This window comes from Cariama cristata, unplaced genomic scaffold (assembly GCF_000690535.1).
Source record: "Cariama cristata isolate BGI_N322 unplaced genomic scaffold, ASM69053v1 scaffold16663, whole genome shotgun sequence".
NCBI lineage: Eukaryota > Metazoa > Chordata > Aves > Cariamiformes > Cariamidae > Cariama > Cariama cristata.
The window spans coordinates 34,135-52,037 of NW_009607976.1; the positions used below are offsets into that span (position 1 = coordinate 34,135).

Consider the following 17,903-nt stretch of genomic DNA (forward strand, 5'->3'; position numbering starts at 1 on the left):
GTGCCCCGCTTCCCTCCACCACTGTTGTCCTCTCTGCCCATCCAGCAAGTTCACAAGGGGTCTGCCTGTGCACCCCATTTTTACACTAATGGCACTTTGGGACATGGTTTACGACCTTAAAACATTACCACTACAGCAAAAAATAAACCGTTCTTCAAAACGGGAGGATGGAGGGCTTCGTGTGCCCGTCCCACCCTTTGCATCGCTATTGCAACCAAGACATTTAGCTTTAACATTGTCACCTTGATAGGTCTGAAGATTTTGGGTTTCTTCCAGCGTAACACGATCAGACCTATAATTGTCACTCCGTAGCAGAGGTAGTTAATAAACGATACGTAGTTGATCAGCGTGTATGTGTCTCCAACAAGCATGATGATAAGAGTGGCCAAACACTGCAAAGAGAGAAGCAAAGCCTTCCTTCAGTCATTACTAGAAAAGGTAGCTTAAAAGCAATAAAAACAAGCAAAAAAAAACCACTAAAGCAGTTACACTCTGTTTGTTTATGGCCCCCGCTGGGCATCTGCTGCCGCCTGCGGTTCGGTGCGTTATCCCTGAGCTGTGCCGCCGGGGCTGGGGCTGAATGGGGATTTTGGGTTATTTGGGGGATGCTGAAGCCAGAGACCAGCGGGTCTGTTTATAAACACCCCGGGGTGCCGGCAGAGGTGGCTCCGCTGCCCGTGGCCAGGCAGGCAGGGCTGGGAGGACGGGCAGAGCTCTCTGTCACCCCGCTCCACCCATTTCTGTTCTATGATTTAAAAGCTATTGAACCCTATGGGGAGGACTTCTGATGAAAGAAGGATTTCTTGCAGACTAACAGGTTGTGGTCAGTGCACTACATTGTTGCAGGTGCCCCGTACATTATAAAGAACAAGAGCTTTGCCCTTTCCCCCCGCCAGCCCACGGCTCGTGCTGCAGATGACCGGCATCATTAATCTTCTGAGCATTACTCGTGTTTGGAAACTGGCAGATGGATGGTGGAAATTTCCATACTTACGCTTGTTGGTTTGTACAGTATTTCTGCATAACTCTGTAGAGCCAGGAGAGCTGGCTCGGGGGTCAGGGCATTGCTCCTTGGTCCTGCACCCCTGCCTGTCGGCACCCCAGGAGCTGAGCCCTGCCTGCACCACGTACCAGTCCTGCGAACGTTGTCTGCTGGTGGCCAGAGCCTGAGGGAAACTCAACACCCACATCTCTCCAGAGACCGCTTAGGATTTTGGTCTGTGTTACTCCAGGCTCTCTTTTTGATTATGTCCCTTTTTCTTAATTAGCTGTTTCAATAGCAAAGTCCTCTCGGGAGGGAGGGCTTCTGCGCCTCTGGCACCGGGAATAAGCACCACCGCAATCAAACGGCCCTTTGGTCCCTCCGTTCCCCTGTTCAAAGCCTTGCAGGCTTGGCAGAGGTGTTTCAACACCTTCAGCAGTCTCACCGCAAAACGGATTTAAAATAGGACAGTGTTTTGTGTCGGCATCATATAACACGTTCGCGGCTTTCCTCTGACCGGCACATGGTGTCGTATGCACATACGATCCTCTCCTGCCGCGAACGGGTTTTGCAGCGATGCTGCTCGGAGGGGTGAGATTTCGTCTGTCGGTGACGCAGATGTGTCAGACCCGTACGAGGCTGCAGCGGGGCGTGCTGCTCCCCCCCAACACCTGCCCGCAGTCGCACGGCAGGCAGGGAGCCGGACACTCCCCACGGTCTTGCAAAAACCCCCCCAGTCTGTTTATTTTACATTTAGCTTGGCCCCTTGGTTTTTCAAAGGACAGTAAAAATACAGGTCCCGCTGGTGATGTAAGAAAGGCCTCTCTCCATGTACAAAGAAACCTTTCTCCCTGCAAAAAGCGAGGTGTGCTTCATTGGAAGAGAAAAAGGAACCTGATGTATTAATTACGTTTGCCTAAAGTCTGGCCCAGTTTGCTATTGTAGCTGCCTACGCTATATTAATTTTATATTTCTATTTGTTAAGAAATTAATATTTCCTAACAGCATTTGATACACCCTGAACTGCATTAAAATGCCTTCAAATGACGAATTGATGTGCAGCGTCGGTTCTGTGATTTGCCCTGTAATTCAAGGGGGACGGTCTGAGCAGAGCGGGGGGCTTGCCCGTGCCTGCCGCATCGCCCAGCTTGGCTCAGGCAGCCCGCTCCTGTCGGGGCTGTTTCACAGTGAAACAAACTCTGAAACTCAGCGTGTTGTGTCAGCCGATGTATTTTTCAGGACAAAGGAGTTCTGCTTCACGGGCACCGGTGGAGCGCGGCTGCCCGGCAGGAGCCCACGATGGGACCAGGGCTCCCTGGCTGCCCCGGGCAGGGCAGGCTGTCGGCAGTTTACCCCGAAACCCTGCACAGGCAACACATGGGATGTTTGCGATGGGGTGCTAAGCGCCAGGAATGCTGTAAAGCCTCAGCTGGACGTGTATTTTGTCATAAAGGTGGAGTGTGCAGGAGGCTTGATTGGTGAAATTTGGTCTGGGTGTATTGTGCCAGAATTGCTGTTAGAGCCAGGAGAGATCAATGCGCACCTTCCTAGTGCATCTGGGGTCAAACCCTCGCTGTTTTGGTGTCGGTGGCAAACCTGCAGTTGGCAGCAGTTGATGCAGCTGAGGTTTCAAGCAAGTGCCCTTCGGGGAATTCCCTTGCTCGGGCTGTGCAGCTGGGCGGGCAGCACTGGGAGTCATTTTCCTCTTTAATGTCTTGTATGCTACAGTAAAACCGATCGCATACTCTAGCTTCACTGTTGGTAAAAGCGTATGAAGGTCTTTGTTTCAAATAATAAGTTCTGTAAGTCATTAGTATCATGGAAATTTACACTGTATAAGAAGTGAGGGAAATCTTCTTCGCGTGGGAGCACGCCAGCAACCTGACCAGCCCCAAACCCTCCCAACACTTGGCCTGTTGGTTTCTGATCCTTGCAGGTGACCTCTTGTCCGCCTGACGTACCGTTCAGCAGATGCTTTATTCAGGGCCGCTGTAATTATTGTCCCTACTTAATTTTTTGGCCTGCAGAAAAGAAATACCCCTGGTCCTCAGCACAATGCCCGGTCATCCCTCACAAGATGTCTTGCTCATCGGGAATAAGTAACTTTAGGAGCACTTTGTCCTCTCCCTGGGACCCGCCATATCTCTGGCTTTGGCGGCAGGTTCTAAACCAGCCCTGCCCGAGTGGGATTAGGAGTGACCATGGGGACTGGCAAATGCTTGTGGAAAGCAGGCAAAATTGGTCAAAAGAGCTTGTCTTTTCTTAAATGAAGTGTTTCTGTTTCAAAAGCCAGTCTCTGTCACTGCTGTGGGTAGGACAAGTGGTACTGAGCTTAAATTGTAGCTCAAGTTAGGTATGAGGGAAACCCTCATGAAGGGTGGTTGGGAGCAGGAGGGATTACTTCCGAGGCCGAAGGCTGCTTCTCTCTGGGGCCGTTGGAGCAGCTCAGCCAGCACCCACCAGCAGCTCTCCAGGCCAACTCGCTTCTCCTCCTGTGGGGTTAAATGGCCTCTCAAGGATTTTTCCAGCTCTTCTCTCCATGATTCAGTATTTCTAAAAGCCAGTTACAGGGAGCCAGAGCAGGGACGGTAAAACTTACGCAGACAAGCAGGGCAGGGATGGGCGTGCAGTGCTTGACGTGGATCATGGCAAGCAAACTCGGCAAATGGCCTTCTCGGGCACCGGAGAAACATAACCTGGAAGTAAGAATAGTAATGCTGAATCTGCAAGGTGTAGAACAGCCCCTTCAATACCTAGCCATATAAGGGCTCTAATCTCAACCACCCGCATCGATCTTGCTGTGGAAGGGAGCTGTGACCTGTGGGTGCTGGGCTGCGATTGGGGGGATGACTAGAGACTGCCTGCGTAACCCGGCGTAAGTTATTTAAACTAGACCCTTCAGTATACGAGGCCTTTAATGGCTGATGTCATCTGTGAAATTACCTGCTCTGAGATGCCAAATTACCTCTGAGGAGGAGGAGGACCAAAATCTGTCCAGTCCCTGTCTGCTGGCCAGCCTTGCCTCCTTACCCAGGGTGGGATGAGTTCTGCGAAGGCTGTGTGGCGATCAGCCATACATAGCCAAGGCATAAACACCCTCACAGATAACATTTCCAGTGTCAAAAGGGTTTTGGATAAGATGCCCTAAGATTTCACTTTGAGTGCACAGCCTGTTACCAATGCACTCAGATTCGTTGCATCTCATTATACTCATGAAAGTGCTGAGATAAATAACTTTCCCAAGGTACCTGAGGATCCTCAAAAAAAATTTTATAAATTTTTAATGAAGTTCAGAGAGGTCAGTTAATATAAATAGACTTTATAGACTACAATATAATAGACTTTACAGATTCTGGCCTCACTATCAGCAGTGTGCATGCAAAGCATCTTGCCTGAAAGGAGTTTTTCCAGCACAGGAATGAAAATGCCTGTAACTGGGAACAGCACCAGGCCCTAAAACTCCTCTTTCAGCGAAGCACGGTTTAGCTTGTAGCTACTGGAACTTTATTGATGTAAAAGGGCTTTGGTTCCACACTAAAGCCATGTTTGGCTCTTACTGTGCGTTATTCCACATCTGCAGACACTTTCAGTAGCTCGTAAGGATTATTTTGCAAGAGATTCCGCAATTCAGTATTACATTTGCTGATTCAAAACAGAGCAATTCATAACTGAACATATCCAACATGCCCAACAACAACCTCGTGCTCTACAACATCCAAAACGTCCAGCTAGCATTTCTTTAGCAAATGAAATTAAAACAGCCCCTCCCCAAATTAGATAACGTTCATAAAATTGTACTCCATCTAACCTTGATGAGGTAAAAAGGTATCCATTTATTCCTCCAAATGTAGATAGGGCCACTGAGACTGGCATAACCCAGGAAAAATAGCCCAGTAACTTTTCACCAAATGTCTAAAGCAACAGAAGGCAGAGAAACTGAAATACACTGCAAAGCACAGAACTGAAATCAAAGTGTATTTTAGACATCCAGGGAATGGTTTACTTACTACCGCCACAGCGTTGGAGGACAAGAGCTCTTGGGGTGACATGGCAGTGAAATATGCAATGTTGGTGAACGTATACACAAATGTCACCAATGGGATGGATATGAATATGGCACGAGGTAGGTTCCTAATAAAAGAATTAGGAGGGTAGATAAGAAATTACAGTCATGCTCAGTGAGACCACAACAACGGTGTACGGCCCGAGGGAGGTCACCCAGCTGGGTGGGTTCATCGGCTGTTTCACTGGAGGGGAGCAGCACTTCCATCGGCTCTTTGACCCGCTGCAGGCTGCAGAAGGCTAAAAGTGCTAGGAAATGCCACGTCTGCAAGGGAGCTCCCTGCGACAAAAATACCACCGGCTCCCTGTGGGCCGTTGATGGGGACTGAGGCAGCGTGTTGCTGAAAAACGAAACGGCCGTTTCTCCAAAGCCCTATATCCAGGCAGCAGTGGCAGAATAAAATGCCTTGCTTTGCTTTACCTCCACCTGCTCTGAAAAGGAGCGGGATCCTGGTGTTCAGGTGGCTGCCTCGGCCCGTCCCATGCCGTAAACCTGGTCTGGTCATACAACACCGTGGCAACGTACAGTAGTACAGATGTACCTGACCTCCAATCCAGAGACCTCCTTGGAGGTGGACACCTGAACCGTTATGTGTTTAATACAATAATGCATTTTACTCTGTGCGTCAGATTTGGAAGAAGGTTATTAAAAAATGTATTTAACCTTTGTGATTTTGAACAGATTTAGTAAAAATGGGATGTGGTTTTGGTTATCCAATTATTTTTTTATATTTTCATTTCCCCTCAGAGGCTGCAAAAATAATAATAAAAAGGGCCATTCACTCCTTTTTGTCTTTATTTCTCAACAAAGGCCATATTTGTCTTATTTAAGTCCTAACTTTTCATTATTCAGCTTTGAAATTGTGATGGTCCACTAAAATGTTGGTATTTTATTGAGAGAACACATCATCACACTTTCTTTATTCCTGCCGAGATCTCTGGACATGCACTTTGCCACTCACTAGTGTGAAGGTGTGTGCAGAGCCGCTCGTAAGGCTGCAGCTCTCATTCATTCCCATCCAGGCTGTGCGATACCTTACATTTCTCCTTGTTGAATTGCTGCCTGCATTGGACGCCCAGAAATAACCAACGCTCTGAGAGCTGCTCTTAGCATTTGTCATTCCACTTCATCAGCTGAGAATTGTTGAAGCATTTGAGCTTTGCTTTACTAAACTAAATTTCATTTCCCCTCCAGCCTTCCCAGCCTGCTCGTGATAAATCACTTCCAAGGCCCATCCCGTACCCAGGACCAGCAGCGACCCGACATCGGTCTCCCTGGCGGGCTGGTGCCCGCAGATGCTGGGGCAGGGAGTGCTGCTTTCACCGTGCAACAACTTTCTAATCTTCTCTTTCAGGTGTCTCTGGAAAATCCCCTTCGGGTGAAAAAGCAAAGTGACTTCCAGCATAATTCAGTATTTTTCTAACAGAAGTGATTCTCCCTATAGATACTTGTGTGGCATCTCATCAACAGTCAAATTTCTGCTATAGAAGCACTGCATGATTGCATAGTGCAGTAAAGATACTGCTTTATCTATACGCCGGTTTGATTCAGTTAATGCCTTGTGCAATATATTTTTAATTTCGGTGCTTCTTTAACTTCCCTGCTATCTGTTCTAAACAAAAAATCTCTCCTTTAGAAAGACTGGTCCCATAGACATGGAAGGACATCACTGCAGCTTATTAAATGAGTAATATTACCAGATGGCTCTGATGTCTCAGCACTTCAAGAAAATGTGGATGGCATGGAAATGGATACTTGCCTGCGGGGATCAACCAGTTCTTCCGTCACATAGTTCAAGAAGTTCCAGCCACTGAACGCAAACGACCCTTGAAGAAAAGCTAATGCTAAATGCCCCACGGATGGAGTCATCCAAAAATTGAATGCGTTGCTTGGTGTCAGCTCTTCGTAGTTTCCTGCACAGAGAGTGCAAGCAAGAGTTTAAGCCCCCCCTACCTACCAGAGACACTGGAAAATAGGTCAACTTTGGCTTTTTATTCTTTATATTTATTCTTTATTCCTTATCTGATTTGGGACTTCATGCTTTTCTTGTCACTATGGGCTGGCATTGCACTGGCAGTGCTTTCCGTGGGACGGTGTCCTGGGGAGGCAGCTCGGGCTGTAGGCACGGGCATCCCTCACCGCCATCAATGCCGCGACACCGCTGCCGCTCATGGGACCCTTTGCCAACATCCACTGTCTGAGGATGGATCCTTGGCGGGGTAAATTCCTACCTGTTTGTAATACGGTTCTCTTTTACAAGAGTTTGGTGTTGTTTAGTACAAATACCGAAAAATAAAATGTTTATGGGGCTGGAAGATTTGTCAAGATTGTGAGGCTACTACCACTGACAGAACAAGTTTTCTGCTCTCTGTAAATGTCATATTTCATCTTCCTTTATATGACTCATCAGATACATGACAAAAACATGGTAAGCCTTTTGTTTTCTGCTTTCCATTAAGTTGGTGAATCAGTGTGACTTTTTTTTGCCTCTTTTTAATAAGTGACTTTTTGTAGGAAATTGGACTAGTGCCCAAAACAAAGCAGGTGTCTTCCTGCCCTGGGCAAGGCATCACTTACTTGTTTTACACCCAGAACACTTCAAATTTAAGGAACATACAACAGATTAAGAAATTTCAGCAACTATTCCAAAACATCCTCAGCCGCTCTCCTTTATTCTATCAAGACTGCCAAGGTGGGCTGGAAGGGGACTTGTTTAAGGGGGTACAGCTGATTTCTCTGTTGTGCCATCCTTTCCACAGCTGTGTGAGTACACAGCCCCGCAGCTCAGCTAAACCCAGTGCTCCTTCGGGTCGGTTTGTAAGGAGTAAACAGTGTAGTAAACATCAAAAATCAAGTCTACCAGCAGCACCATACCCGTGTTAGAGCTGTTTCAGAGAGTACCTTTAAAGATCTGTATGAAGCCCACAATGATGATAAGGGCCAGGGCTAAGAGTTTTCCTGCTGTAAATATATCCTGAATCCGCGTTGCCCATCGAACGCTGGAGCTGTTCACCCAGGTCAGGAGGACTGGAGAGCAAAAGACTGAATTCAGTGAAATGAAATTATGTTTATTGAAGAACACACAGTCAAAGCATTCAAAAACATAGACTGATGCGCATGTTCCTGCAGGGAGCTCTATCGTGGCCAGCAGTGAGGATGAGGAGGAGCGTTGCCTTTCTCTAGGAGACTCTAGGAGACTTCTCCCAGCTGCAGGGGCATCCCTGGCAGCCAGCAGCCTTCCTTCCTCAGGCACTGCCGTCGGGGCTCCCACAGCTCTAGTAACTGTGCCTGAATTGTGCTCAACGTGCAGGGATTGCCGCCTCCTCATGGAAACGGTGAATGCCTTCGGTCCCTGCAGCTCTGGTTTGCTTTTCCCGGCTCCGTCAGTAATGCAGAGCCAGTGGCACACTGTGCTTCCTACAAGCTCGCATTTGTAAATGTGAAAGAAGACTAGGAAGGGCTCAAATGGTGATGGGTAACCTGTGCTGGTGGGTAACCCATGTCAGTGGGTCACCCGTGCCGGGCACCCATAGCTCTGCAGGGAGCACAGCACTGCCCATTCTACAAGCTCACCTGCCACCACTTTCCCTGGGACCCGCAGGGATTTGGGTGCCATTGAGCCCCACTCCAGCCCACTGTGCTTGCTGCGGGCAAGTGGGAAGGGACTGAATATCCCACAGCAGTCACAGTGCCTGTCCTGGGACCTCCCTGCTTGCCTTTTGGGTTGTGGCCGTGACCCCAGCCTGGCTGGAGCGGCCCCTCAAGTGGTCCCATGTAAAACCGAGGCAAGCTTTGTGTGTGTGCAAGAAGCAAATACTCACGTAAACACACCATGGAGAGGATCCTGGAGGCATTATAGGGGGGGATACAGTTAGGGAAGACGGGCTGCAGGACATAGTTTGAGAAGGTCAGCGCAATGACGGCCAGACTAGTCGGGTACATGATAAGCACCGCGCTCCACAGCAGCAGAAACCTGGAAAGACAAGAAAAAGCACAAGAAAGCGACGCTGGGGGTGTGCTGGAGGAGGTAACACATGCTCGGCTGTGCAGTGCTTTGGGATGGCTCCCGAGGCATGAGGACTGAGCACCTTCATCCCAGTCACACCTAACAGTCACCTACTCATGCCTCTCCTCATCCCTTTTCCCATGTTCCCAGCAGAATCTGGATTTTAAATTAAACATGTTTAAGCAAAGCACAGTTTAGGATGTATGGAAGAGAGACGATTATGCCCAGCAGGCACACTTTGATTTAGCTCTGTATGTCAAAGTGAAAACATCTCTATTGCTCCTGGGCTGATGCGTTATGGCAGCAGACGGCAGCCCCTACATTGAAGGCATCTCTGAAGGGTTTCGGCAGGGCCCCCAGCTATGGGCTAGCTGTGCTCCTAGGGCTGCTGCCAGCTCCCTGCTGGTCACTGGGAGGTTCCTTGTCACCGTTCGTGTTGGCTCTGTGGCCTGGGCCAGGGCAGCTTAGTGCTGCGGTATTCTGCAATCACTCAGCTGGGTCCACCCGGGCTGGTTGTCTGCCTCCAGCTGTGGCTGAAGGTGATCACACCAAACACAAACTGTGAGATATTTTGGTTTCTCACTCTGGGAAAAGGAAAAAAACCCCAAACTTATCTTATAAAAGCAGCAGTGGAGCTGGTTAGTGTTTTAAAATACTGGAAGTACTATTATTTCTGTAGTGAGAAGTGGTCATTGCAAGAAAGCAAAATCCTTCTTGCCACGTGCATACATACAGAGGTACACACACATTAATTCATTTGTATACATGCACAAATGCAATGCGCAGGGATGCCCAGCACAAATGAGGATTGGAAGTGATATTTCCAAACAAGACAGTGTAATTTCCAGGTTACATGGATTTCTCTTTTAAAGGCTGCTCCCTCCCAGCATGCTGCCTGCTGCCAGCCCCTTAAATCTGGCACAGCTGGGCCAGTCCCTCCTGGTGCTGTTAGCCTGGAGAGAGGAAGGGAGTGTGTGTGCTGCTTGCCAGGTACTCCTTGGGCTGAGGTGGTGAGTGTCTCTCAGTCCCATTCTTTACTTTGCCTTGTTTTGGAGAAGTATGGAGCAATCTGATGCTTCCTTTTTTGTATTAACTACTAGAGAGTTAATTTGGTAAACTGGTATGATGCAAGAGCTGCTTATCTTCCCAAATGGCACTATTGTTTTTAAAACTCAGGGCTTTTTTTTTTTTTCCCCTTTTTCTTTATTTTGTTGGTAACTCCTTTTTTTTCAGTTTCTATTGTTTTTCATGGTGGTTCAGAGCAGTTCTCTCCAGTAATTGCTTTGTGCTACTTGGTGCTGCAGGTGGTGTACCCAGTTTGGGGTAGCTCTGCAGACCCTGCTTGCTGGGTGAGTTAACCCAGCTGGTCCCCACTGAAGGCTAAATGACTTAAAGACTGCAATAATAATTTGTTGATAGGATTAGGATGCTGGTTGTGCTTAGCAAGGTCAAGTTCAGCACTCCTTGCCCCAGCCGTGTGTGCCTGGCAGTGCTGCTGGCAGGGCTCTGGCAGAGCCGTCCCGTGGGGTTTGGTGGGTGGCTGGCACCAGCTCTTCCCTGTCCTGTTATCTTAGCCCATACGATTTATGTAGGCTGAGAACTGTGTTCGGCTCAAAACGTTCAGTGGGGAGGACGATTCTGAAAACAGTATTTCAGGCAAAGCTGGCCCTTGCTTTCACGTTGTAATATGGAGTGTGTTACAGTTGGTATTGGGTACAATACGGTTTAATGGGAATGTGAACAACTCAACAGGTTTCTGACAGTCAATTTATTTCATGCTGAATGGAAATACACGCAGGACTGATAATACCAATTGAAGTAAATGTAGAATTTTAGCAGAGGGTGACAAAGTTGCACTGTCAAACAGGAAGCTTAAATGACAGATAGTGTTAAAATAAGAAGGAAGCTTGCTTAATATGTAGGGCGGCTTTTATCTTGTTTTTCCAGGCAAGTCTTAACCAAAGCCTGGTTCTGAGAAAAAGATATCTACGCTGGTCACTCAGATCACGTTCATGTCCCTGAACATCCAGCTGCTGGGGCCCGGGGCTGCACCGCCGAGCACTTGCCTTGCTCTCTCGGTGCTGTAGGCGGCGGGCGGGGGCGGGGGCAGAGGCCGGGGAAAAACCGCCGGCCGGGGGTGGCTGTTCTGGAGTTAAATTGCTAGTGGGGAGGTAGCATTTGCTGTGGTTCAGAGGTAGGAATTAATCCCAATATGATTATCCAACACCCTGAGTCTTCTAGGAAGTCTTTGCTTTTAAAGCACCAACTTTTATCATCTGTTGTGTAGGAAGAGTTAAGAGTACAGTTTCCTTAGCAAAGAACAACTGTTCCAGATTTCCCAATCAGCTATAATTAATTTAAGTGACACAGGGCTGAAATTTTCTGCAGACATAACTGAGTTTCAGAAGTCCTCGCTATTGCGGTGCGCACAATTTGACCACCCGAGGGGCCGGGGGTGCGCTCTCTGCCCCGGCAGTGGTGCGTGGGGCGCGTACCCTGCGCGGGGAGCCTGAAGTCTGGCTGGCAGCGGGGAGATGTCTTCCTGTCACACTCGGAGTTACTTGGCCTGGCTCTTCAAATGGAAAGTGGGGAAATTACTGAGGCCTGAGTTGTGGCGCTGAGGGTGTTGGGAGCTGAACCCTACCTGATACACTTTTGTGGTTACTCAGTAATTTACAGCACTACAAGAACCTGAGAAGTTAAATCTTCTCTTGTTGCTGACTAAGAAGTGATCAGACCTTTAGAAACAGGCTTGGGATAACTGAATGTAGAGAAAAAGAAAGATGTAGCTGCTCTTGTGATCCCCCCCGCCCCGAGCATTGGAGTTTGTGTGGGAAATCAGAGCTCCTGCATGTGCTGATGGAAAAGGGCTGGTGAAATAAGCGCCCTGTCTGTATTCTGAGCAAGCCCTGGTTGGGCATAATGAGTGCCAATAGCTGCTAGCTGGATGGCCTCTGCTGTTTTTTGTTGTTGAGTCTGATCCAAAGTCCATTGAAGTTAATGGCTATCCTCCCATCAATGTGCATGTGCATTAGATAATGTCTCTAATTAGAATTTTTTCCCCCTGCATTTTAGAAACTTGTTGGAGTAAGTGACACTCTGTGATGGGGCATGCTGCTTTTGGGAAGGTGTGGCATTTCTGTGGAAGTGTCAGTCATCCCTGGGCCAAAACTGAATTTTTTGCAGGTATCTCTGCATAATAATTTCCTCACCTGTGGAAAGAGATGAACAGCATGGTTTGATCTGGGTCTCTCATAGTCTAATGGACTTGATGAAATTGGTTCTCAAACATGTATTCGGGATGTGCCTGTCCTTCCAAGAGGATCTCATGTTAGATATAAAATATGGAGTCAAAGCAGACTGTAAAACCAGAAAACTAGAGTGTTCCCTACTTGTGCACCATTAACAAAAGAAAACAGTTCTAAATAGGTGTTGTAGTATAGGTCACCTTATCACGGGAAAAGCTGAACTGGTTTAAGAAAGTTGGAGCTAGTTTGAATATTATTATCATCCTACATTGCTGAAAGAATTATTGCCTTTGGAAACTTTCATTTTTTGCAACAACAACAAAAAGGAAACATAGAAGTATATTTGAAGCATGTTTTACTTGCAGTTTGGAGTAACGCTTATCAAAGCTTTGGCTTAAAGCTCTCTGCTGATTTCAATACTACTGATTTTTAGTGAGGATGTACATCCAGCCATCAGTCACTGCTGGTGAAGCAGCTATGTTAGTTGCAACGTTATTGCTGAGCATTCGGAAGAAGTTGTATTTATCAGAAATGCACTAGCGGGTTTTGTATGAAGCTGAATTTATTCATTGCCTTCTGCAAGAATACATATTAAGCCTATTTACTATTTTGGGTAATATTCTCTTTACGACCTGTACCAACATGCAAGCCCATATGCACGTAAGATGAGCTGTGCTCAGATGGCTCCAGCAGCATAGGATATGACACATTCCCTGCAGTAACTGTGCTCATACACAAATGCTATTTAAAACCACAATGATTTCTAAATGAAGATGAAAGCGGGAAGTCTACTCTCTGGTACCAGACCAGAGCCCAGTGCAAGAGGAGCCCTCCCTCGCCTCTTCTTCCTCCCCTGGCTGGAGCTGCCGGGGAGCATCCCTTCTGCAGGGTTATCTCCAGCTGGGTTTTGCCACCGCTGCCTTCAGGAGCATTTTGGGCACTGTCCTTCAGCTGCGCTCGGAGCAGGGCTGCTGCTCTGCAGCCAGAGCTTCTGCCAGCTCAGGAGATGGCCCTGGTCTGCCTCTCTTGCTTTTGTTCCATTCACCTTCTTACATCACACCTAGCAGTGTTATGATTTTTTAAAATTTATTTATTTACACAACCAACTACCAATACTGCCAGGCACAGAAGTTGGGGCATGTGGTACTCTGATGGCTGTTGCGATCAAGCAGTACTGCTTTCTTCCTTATACCTATGCAGGAAAACATAATAAACGGGAAGGATTTTAGGGGTCAGGGACAAGACGACAGAAGTGAAGTGTTGTGGTTTGGGTGGGTACGGCATGTGCTTGTATAATAAACATCTTTGTGTGAATAGACCAAACCATCCAGATTTCCCATTGGGAAAATCCTTTGGCAGATGCATTAAAGCTTTGTGTGCTGAATTTGATGTTCTTTGCTGTAGAATGGTTAAATCAGAAGAGAAAATGGAACTTTTGGAGAAGCAGTCTTTTTTTCCTTGGGAGGGGCACAGCGCAGGCTCCCAAAGGGCCCCTTTTGGCTCAGAGCCCCAGGCATGAGTGCCAGTGGGGGAATGTGTGCTTCCCCCGTGGAAAACTGAAGGTGCTTGTAAGAGTTTTCCAAAGCTGCAGGCTTTAGGTGGTGGCTCAGCAAAGGGCAGCAGGGCACAATTCTAGCCAGGCTTTACTAGAAAATATGACTGTGCCCCCCCTTCTTACACCAAAACCTACCTGGAGGCTTCATGCCTAAGGCAACCCTTTGTCATACTTACCACATGGTTTATTTTCTCGGGAGAAAAGGTCAAGTGTCTTTGCAAAGCAAGAACAGGAGCACTGCTTCCCTTCAGGTGACAAGGTTGTGCTTTTTTGATCTTGCCTGTGCATCGCAAGCCTGGACAGGGAGTGAGCTGGTGGCACAGCAGAGAGCTCCCTGCTTTGGGAGGTGAGAGCGTCCCTCTGTCCCCGGGTAAGTGCTGGGCAGCGATCGATCAACAGGCCTGTGGTTTGTCACAGCAATTGCATAGCCTGGTGCTTTCTGGTACCATGCAAATTCTCTGAATGTGGCACAGAGTGAGCTGAGGAACAACTAAAGCCAGGTCTAGTTGTACTTGATTTCTAATTACTTTCTTTTTCTCCCCTAGAAAGCGTAATTCTTCTGGTTTTGTGAAACTCTGGTTTCTGGTCTCCCTCACAGCGATGTTCCTGGGATAGCGCTTGTGACTGCTTGTGTAGTTTTACGCTCTTTCATTTTCATGGTCCTTGCTTGCAGACCCCATTCATGGGAGCAGGTGATGGGGGAAGCTGCTGACTGCCTGCTGCAGTGTCCCGGGGAAGTGGGGGCTTTGCTGTGCAGCTCCTGCCCCCTGTGAGAGAACAAACCTCAGCGAAAACAAATTGGGATTTTGGTTAACCAAGCCAATGTTGTTATCTCAATCCGTGCTGTGATGCCAGTGTAATTTGCTATGCAAAGTGGGACAGCGTTCAGAGGAGCAATTCCTCTGACTGAAGAAAGGCTTTCATGAGAGTTGGTGTAAGGCAACAGCTTAATTGTGACAAGCATCAGAAAATGACGTTGTCACCTAGCGTGTTTTCAGGTGCTGGCTGTGCCCAGTGCCTGGGCAGCACTGCGCCGAGGCAAGCACGAGCAAGGGGACAGCCCATGGGACGGGGTGACAGCCTGGCCATGTTACGCCTGTGCTGATTTACCCTTAGCTTGGCAGCCAGCTCAACTGTTATGAGCTTGTTTTCCATCTCAAACGAGAAGAAACATTCTTTTGTTTTTTTTCCTTCTTTCTCTAATTTGCAGTTATGCCTGTTATTTATATTATATGCAGTTATTTTTCACAAATAAAGCACCAACATGTGGCATGGCCTCTTTACTTGCAAATGAGTAAGCTGCCCAGAAAGTTTCGGTGCTTCTCTAGTGAGCTGTAAGTACAGGGTAATGGTTTAATTTTTCTTGTTGAACATACAAAAAAATATACAGTCAAATATAAATGATGACCTCTTCTCACTTGTCCCTTCCTCCCTTAGCCACCCTACTTTGTTAGTGGTATTGTCAAAGAGAAATCATTCCCTGTGTTAGCATTCCCCCCCCTTCCCTCCCTTTGTATTTACAATACTTGTTAGTTTGTACAGTTGCAGTAAGGGAAGCAGGGCTGTAAGCAGCTCTGGTTTATGGTAAGTAGCTCCAGCCCAGCTTCCCTCAAATGTGGAGCTCCTCAATACAAGGTACTGATCATTCATGGCTGGCACACAGGAATGGCATTTGGACACAGCACCATTTACAGCATCGTTCTTTCCTTCATGGACTTTGAATCAGAAAGGGAAGTGAAAGCATCTGTTGCCTTCCCTTGGAAGGCAGCACCAGGAGCTCCACTTAGGAGCGATTTGATATTTCTAATGAGAACAGAAAGAATGATTTTGTAAAAGCATTTTATTGACAAATGTTCCCTGTCTCTTCCTAGTCAGATGTCTTTTCCACACAAAATACTTAATATAAATGTGTTTTCAAATTACTTTATAGAGATAGGGTACTTACCCAGCTAACCCACCAAAAATCTCTGTGACGTAGGAATAATCCCCTCCTGATTTGGGGATAGTGACTCCCAGTTCAGCGTAACATAGTGAGCCAAGGGCAGCCACCCCGCCGCCAAGCACCCAAATAATGAGAGCGAGTCCCACTGAGCCGGTGTGCTCCAAAACTCCTTTTGGCGAAATAAAGATCCCAGAACCAATGATATTACCTGGAAAGGATGAAAGGTTTGCAGTGAGGTAAAAGAAAGTGAGAAAGGCACTCTTTTCTAATTAAACAAAAAAGGCAAACAAACCCACAGCCCCCACCCAACCAAACAAGATACCTCCCTGACCCAAACTCTCTCTTCCAGATTTTGCATGATTGTATTTTATCCAATTATGCCCTCAGGGAAAGTGTTGCCATTTATCAGCCATCAAGGACAGTAAGCACATACTCAGCTCTGCTGAAGCACGGTAAGACTTGGGTGAGCATCCCTGTTTGCCATGAGCGGTTTTGTGGTACAAACTCACGCAGCTTGTAGTACTGTCTGCTGTTACCTGCCATGCCCAAGTAGTTTATCAAAAGGAGTTAGAAGCGTATTTGTAATGAAGACTTTTACCTCCTCCTAAAAGTTAAGGCCCATTTTCAGGGAGGTTGGGAAGTCAAAAAAAATTATGTAGCATTATCTGTAATGTAGGGACCAAGAGGTGTTCTTGCCACCAGGACAGATTTAAGATTGTGCTTGAAAAAGTCAATTCAAAAGTCTGAAATACTAGAAATCCATTAACATTTTATATTTGCAATACCTGTGCTGCTTAGTCATCACCCATAGATTTTAAAGGTATATTGTGGGGTGACTGAAATATTGAACAATGTGGAATTTGTCCTACTAATTTTGTTTGACTAGCGTGTGGGCCGAGGGAGTGCTGGATATCACAGACGTTCTTTGTTCGTGTGGGGCCAGGGCACAGTCATCCTCCCAGGCCAGCAGAAACCACTCTGCAAGAGGTGTTTTGTAGCTGCTCAGGGTCTCAAAGGAGAGTTGTTTTTTTGTCAGGCTTGGGATTTTTTTGAGCAATATCTAAATAGTACTCTTCCCAAAAGGATGTGAAGACTGTGCTTAGGGCTTTCTTCTTTTATGAGTTGTTATTAAAATCCTCACTTATAAAGTTGACTTTATAAGCATTTCTTATCAGCGCAGTTGCAAAAACAAAATATTGGCTACTAGTCATTAATACCCAGCTTCCCTGCAGCCTTTGAAGTTGTGTGTCATCAAATCTAAGCTCTCTTCCTCCCCTCTGCTTTATATGTGCTTTTCAGCTCACAATGTATAGCAAGATTCATAAATACATCCAGTGATGTGAAATTTTGCTGAGTTTGGCTTCAATTCTTTCCTCATGTTTCTTAAAGCAGCTTCTGGAAGTGTGGCTTATCCAGCTGGGCTGCCCCTGTTGTGCTCATATGTAGCTGCGTGTTTGCAGCATGCACGTTGAAGCAGATACTCTATCTGTGGTTTGGTATGAAATTAAGGTAGAAAATGGACAATGTCAGCAACTGATAAGCAGGTGGTTGCTTCCTGGCAGGAACAGGAGGGTCAGAGGCCACAGGGACAGCACTACTGCCGTCAAATCCCTGCTGGATCACCCAGATGGTTTTGGGCTTCTTGGAGCAATGGGCTGCTTGTGGCATAAGGGTCTTGCCACAGGTGAAGCCGTTCCCTGAGTATTAAAGTGTTATTAGTATAGCACTGCACGGGCAGACCAGAGAATCTGACTAAATACAATAATACGTAATGCGATAAACATACGTTCTAGGGATGGGCTGGTGGGACGTGTGCTACGTCTTTCCTGTTTGTTGGCATGTCAGCTTGTGAAAGGGCATTGCTGTGTATGAGGGCTGTGTCAGGTGTAAAAGCTGGCTTTTCAATATTACAGCTGATATTGTTATGAATACATGTTACAAAGTGCCCCCAGGCAGCTCAATCTGCAGTGCAGCAGCTTCAAGTAAGGCTATCCAAGCACAGCAGTAAGGAAATACTGGTACAGATTAAAGAAACCCATGCAGGCCCCCCACAAGTTGCAAAATTGGTTTTAAAAGGCATGACATTGAAAAAAACCCTTTCCCCCCC

At 47.0% G+C, this 17,903-nt stretch overlaps 1 protein-coding gene across 1 annotated transcript in view; it reads right to left on the reverse strand.

Annotated features, from left to right (window-relative positions):
• Nucleotides 1-16,056, reverse strand: part of SLC7A10 (solute carrier family 7 (neutral amino acid transporter light chain, asc system), member 10) — a gene marked incomplete at its 5' end in the record, with an annotated part of 17,670 nt that extends 1,614 nt beyond the window's left edge. The window contains 8 exons of the mRNA XM_009696964.1: nt 243-392; nt 3,582-3,678; nt 4,791-4,894; nt 4,990-5,113; nt 6,805-6,958; nt 7,947-8,072; nt 8,867-9,018; nt 15,800-16,056. Coding sequence (XP_009695266.1) covers nt 243-392; nt 3,582-3,678; nt 4,791-4,894; nt 4,990-5,113; nt 6,805-6,958; nt 7,947-8,072; nt 8,867-9,018; nt 15,800-16,056 — 1,164 coding nt within the window. The remainder of the gene's footprint in view (nt 1-242; nt 393-3,581; nt 3,679-4,790; nt 4,895-4,989; nt 5,114-6,804; nt 6,959-7,946; nt 8,073-8,866; nt 9,019-15,799) is intronic.
• Nucleotides 16,057-17,903: the final 1,847 nt, after the last annotated feature.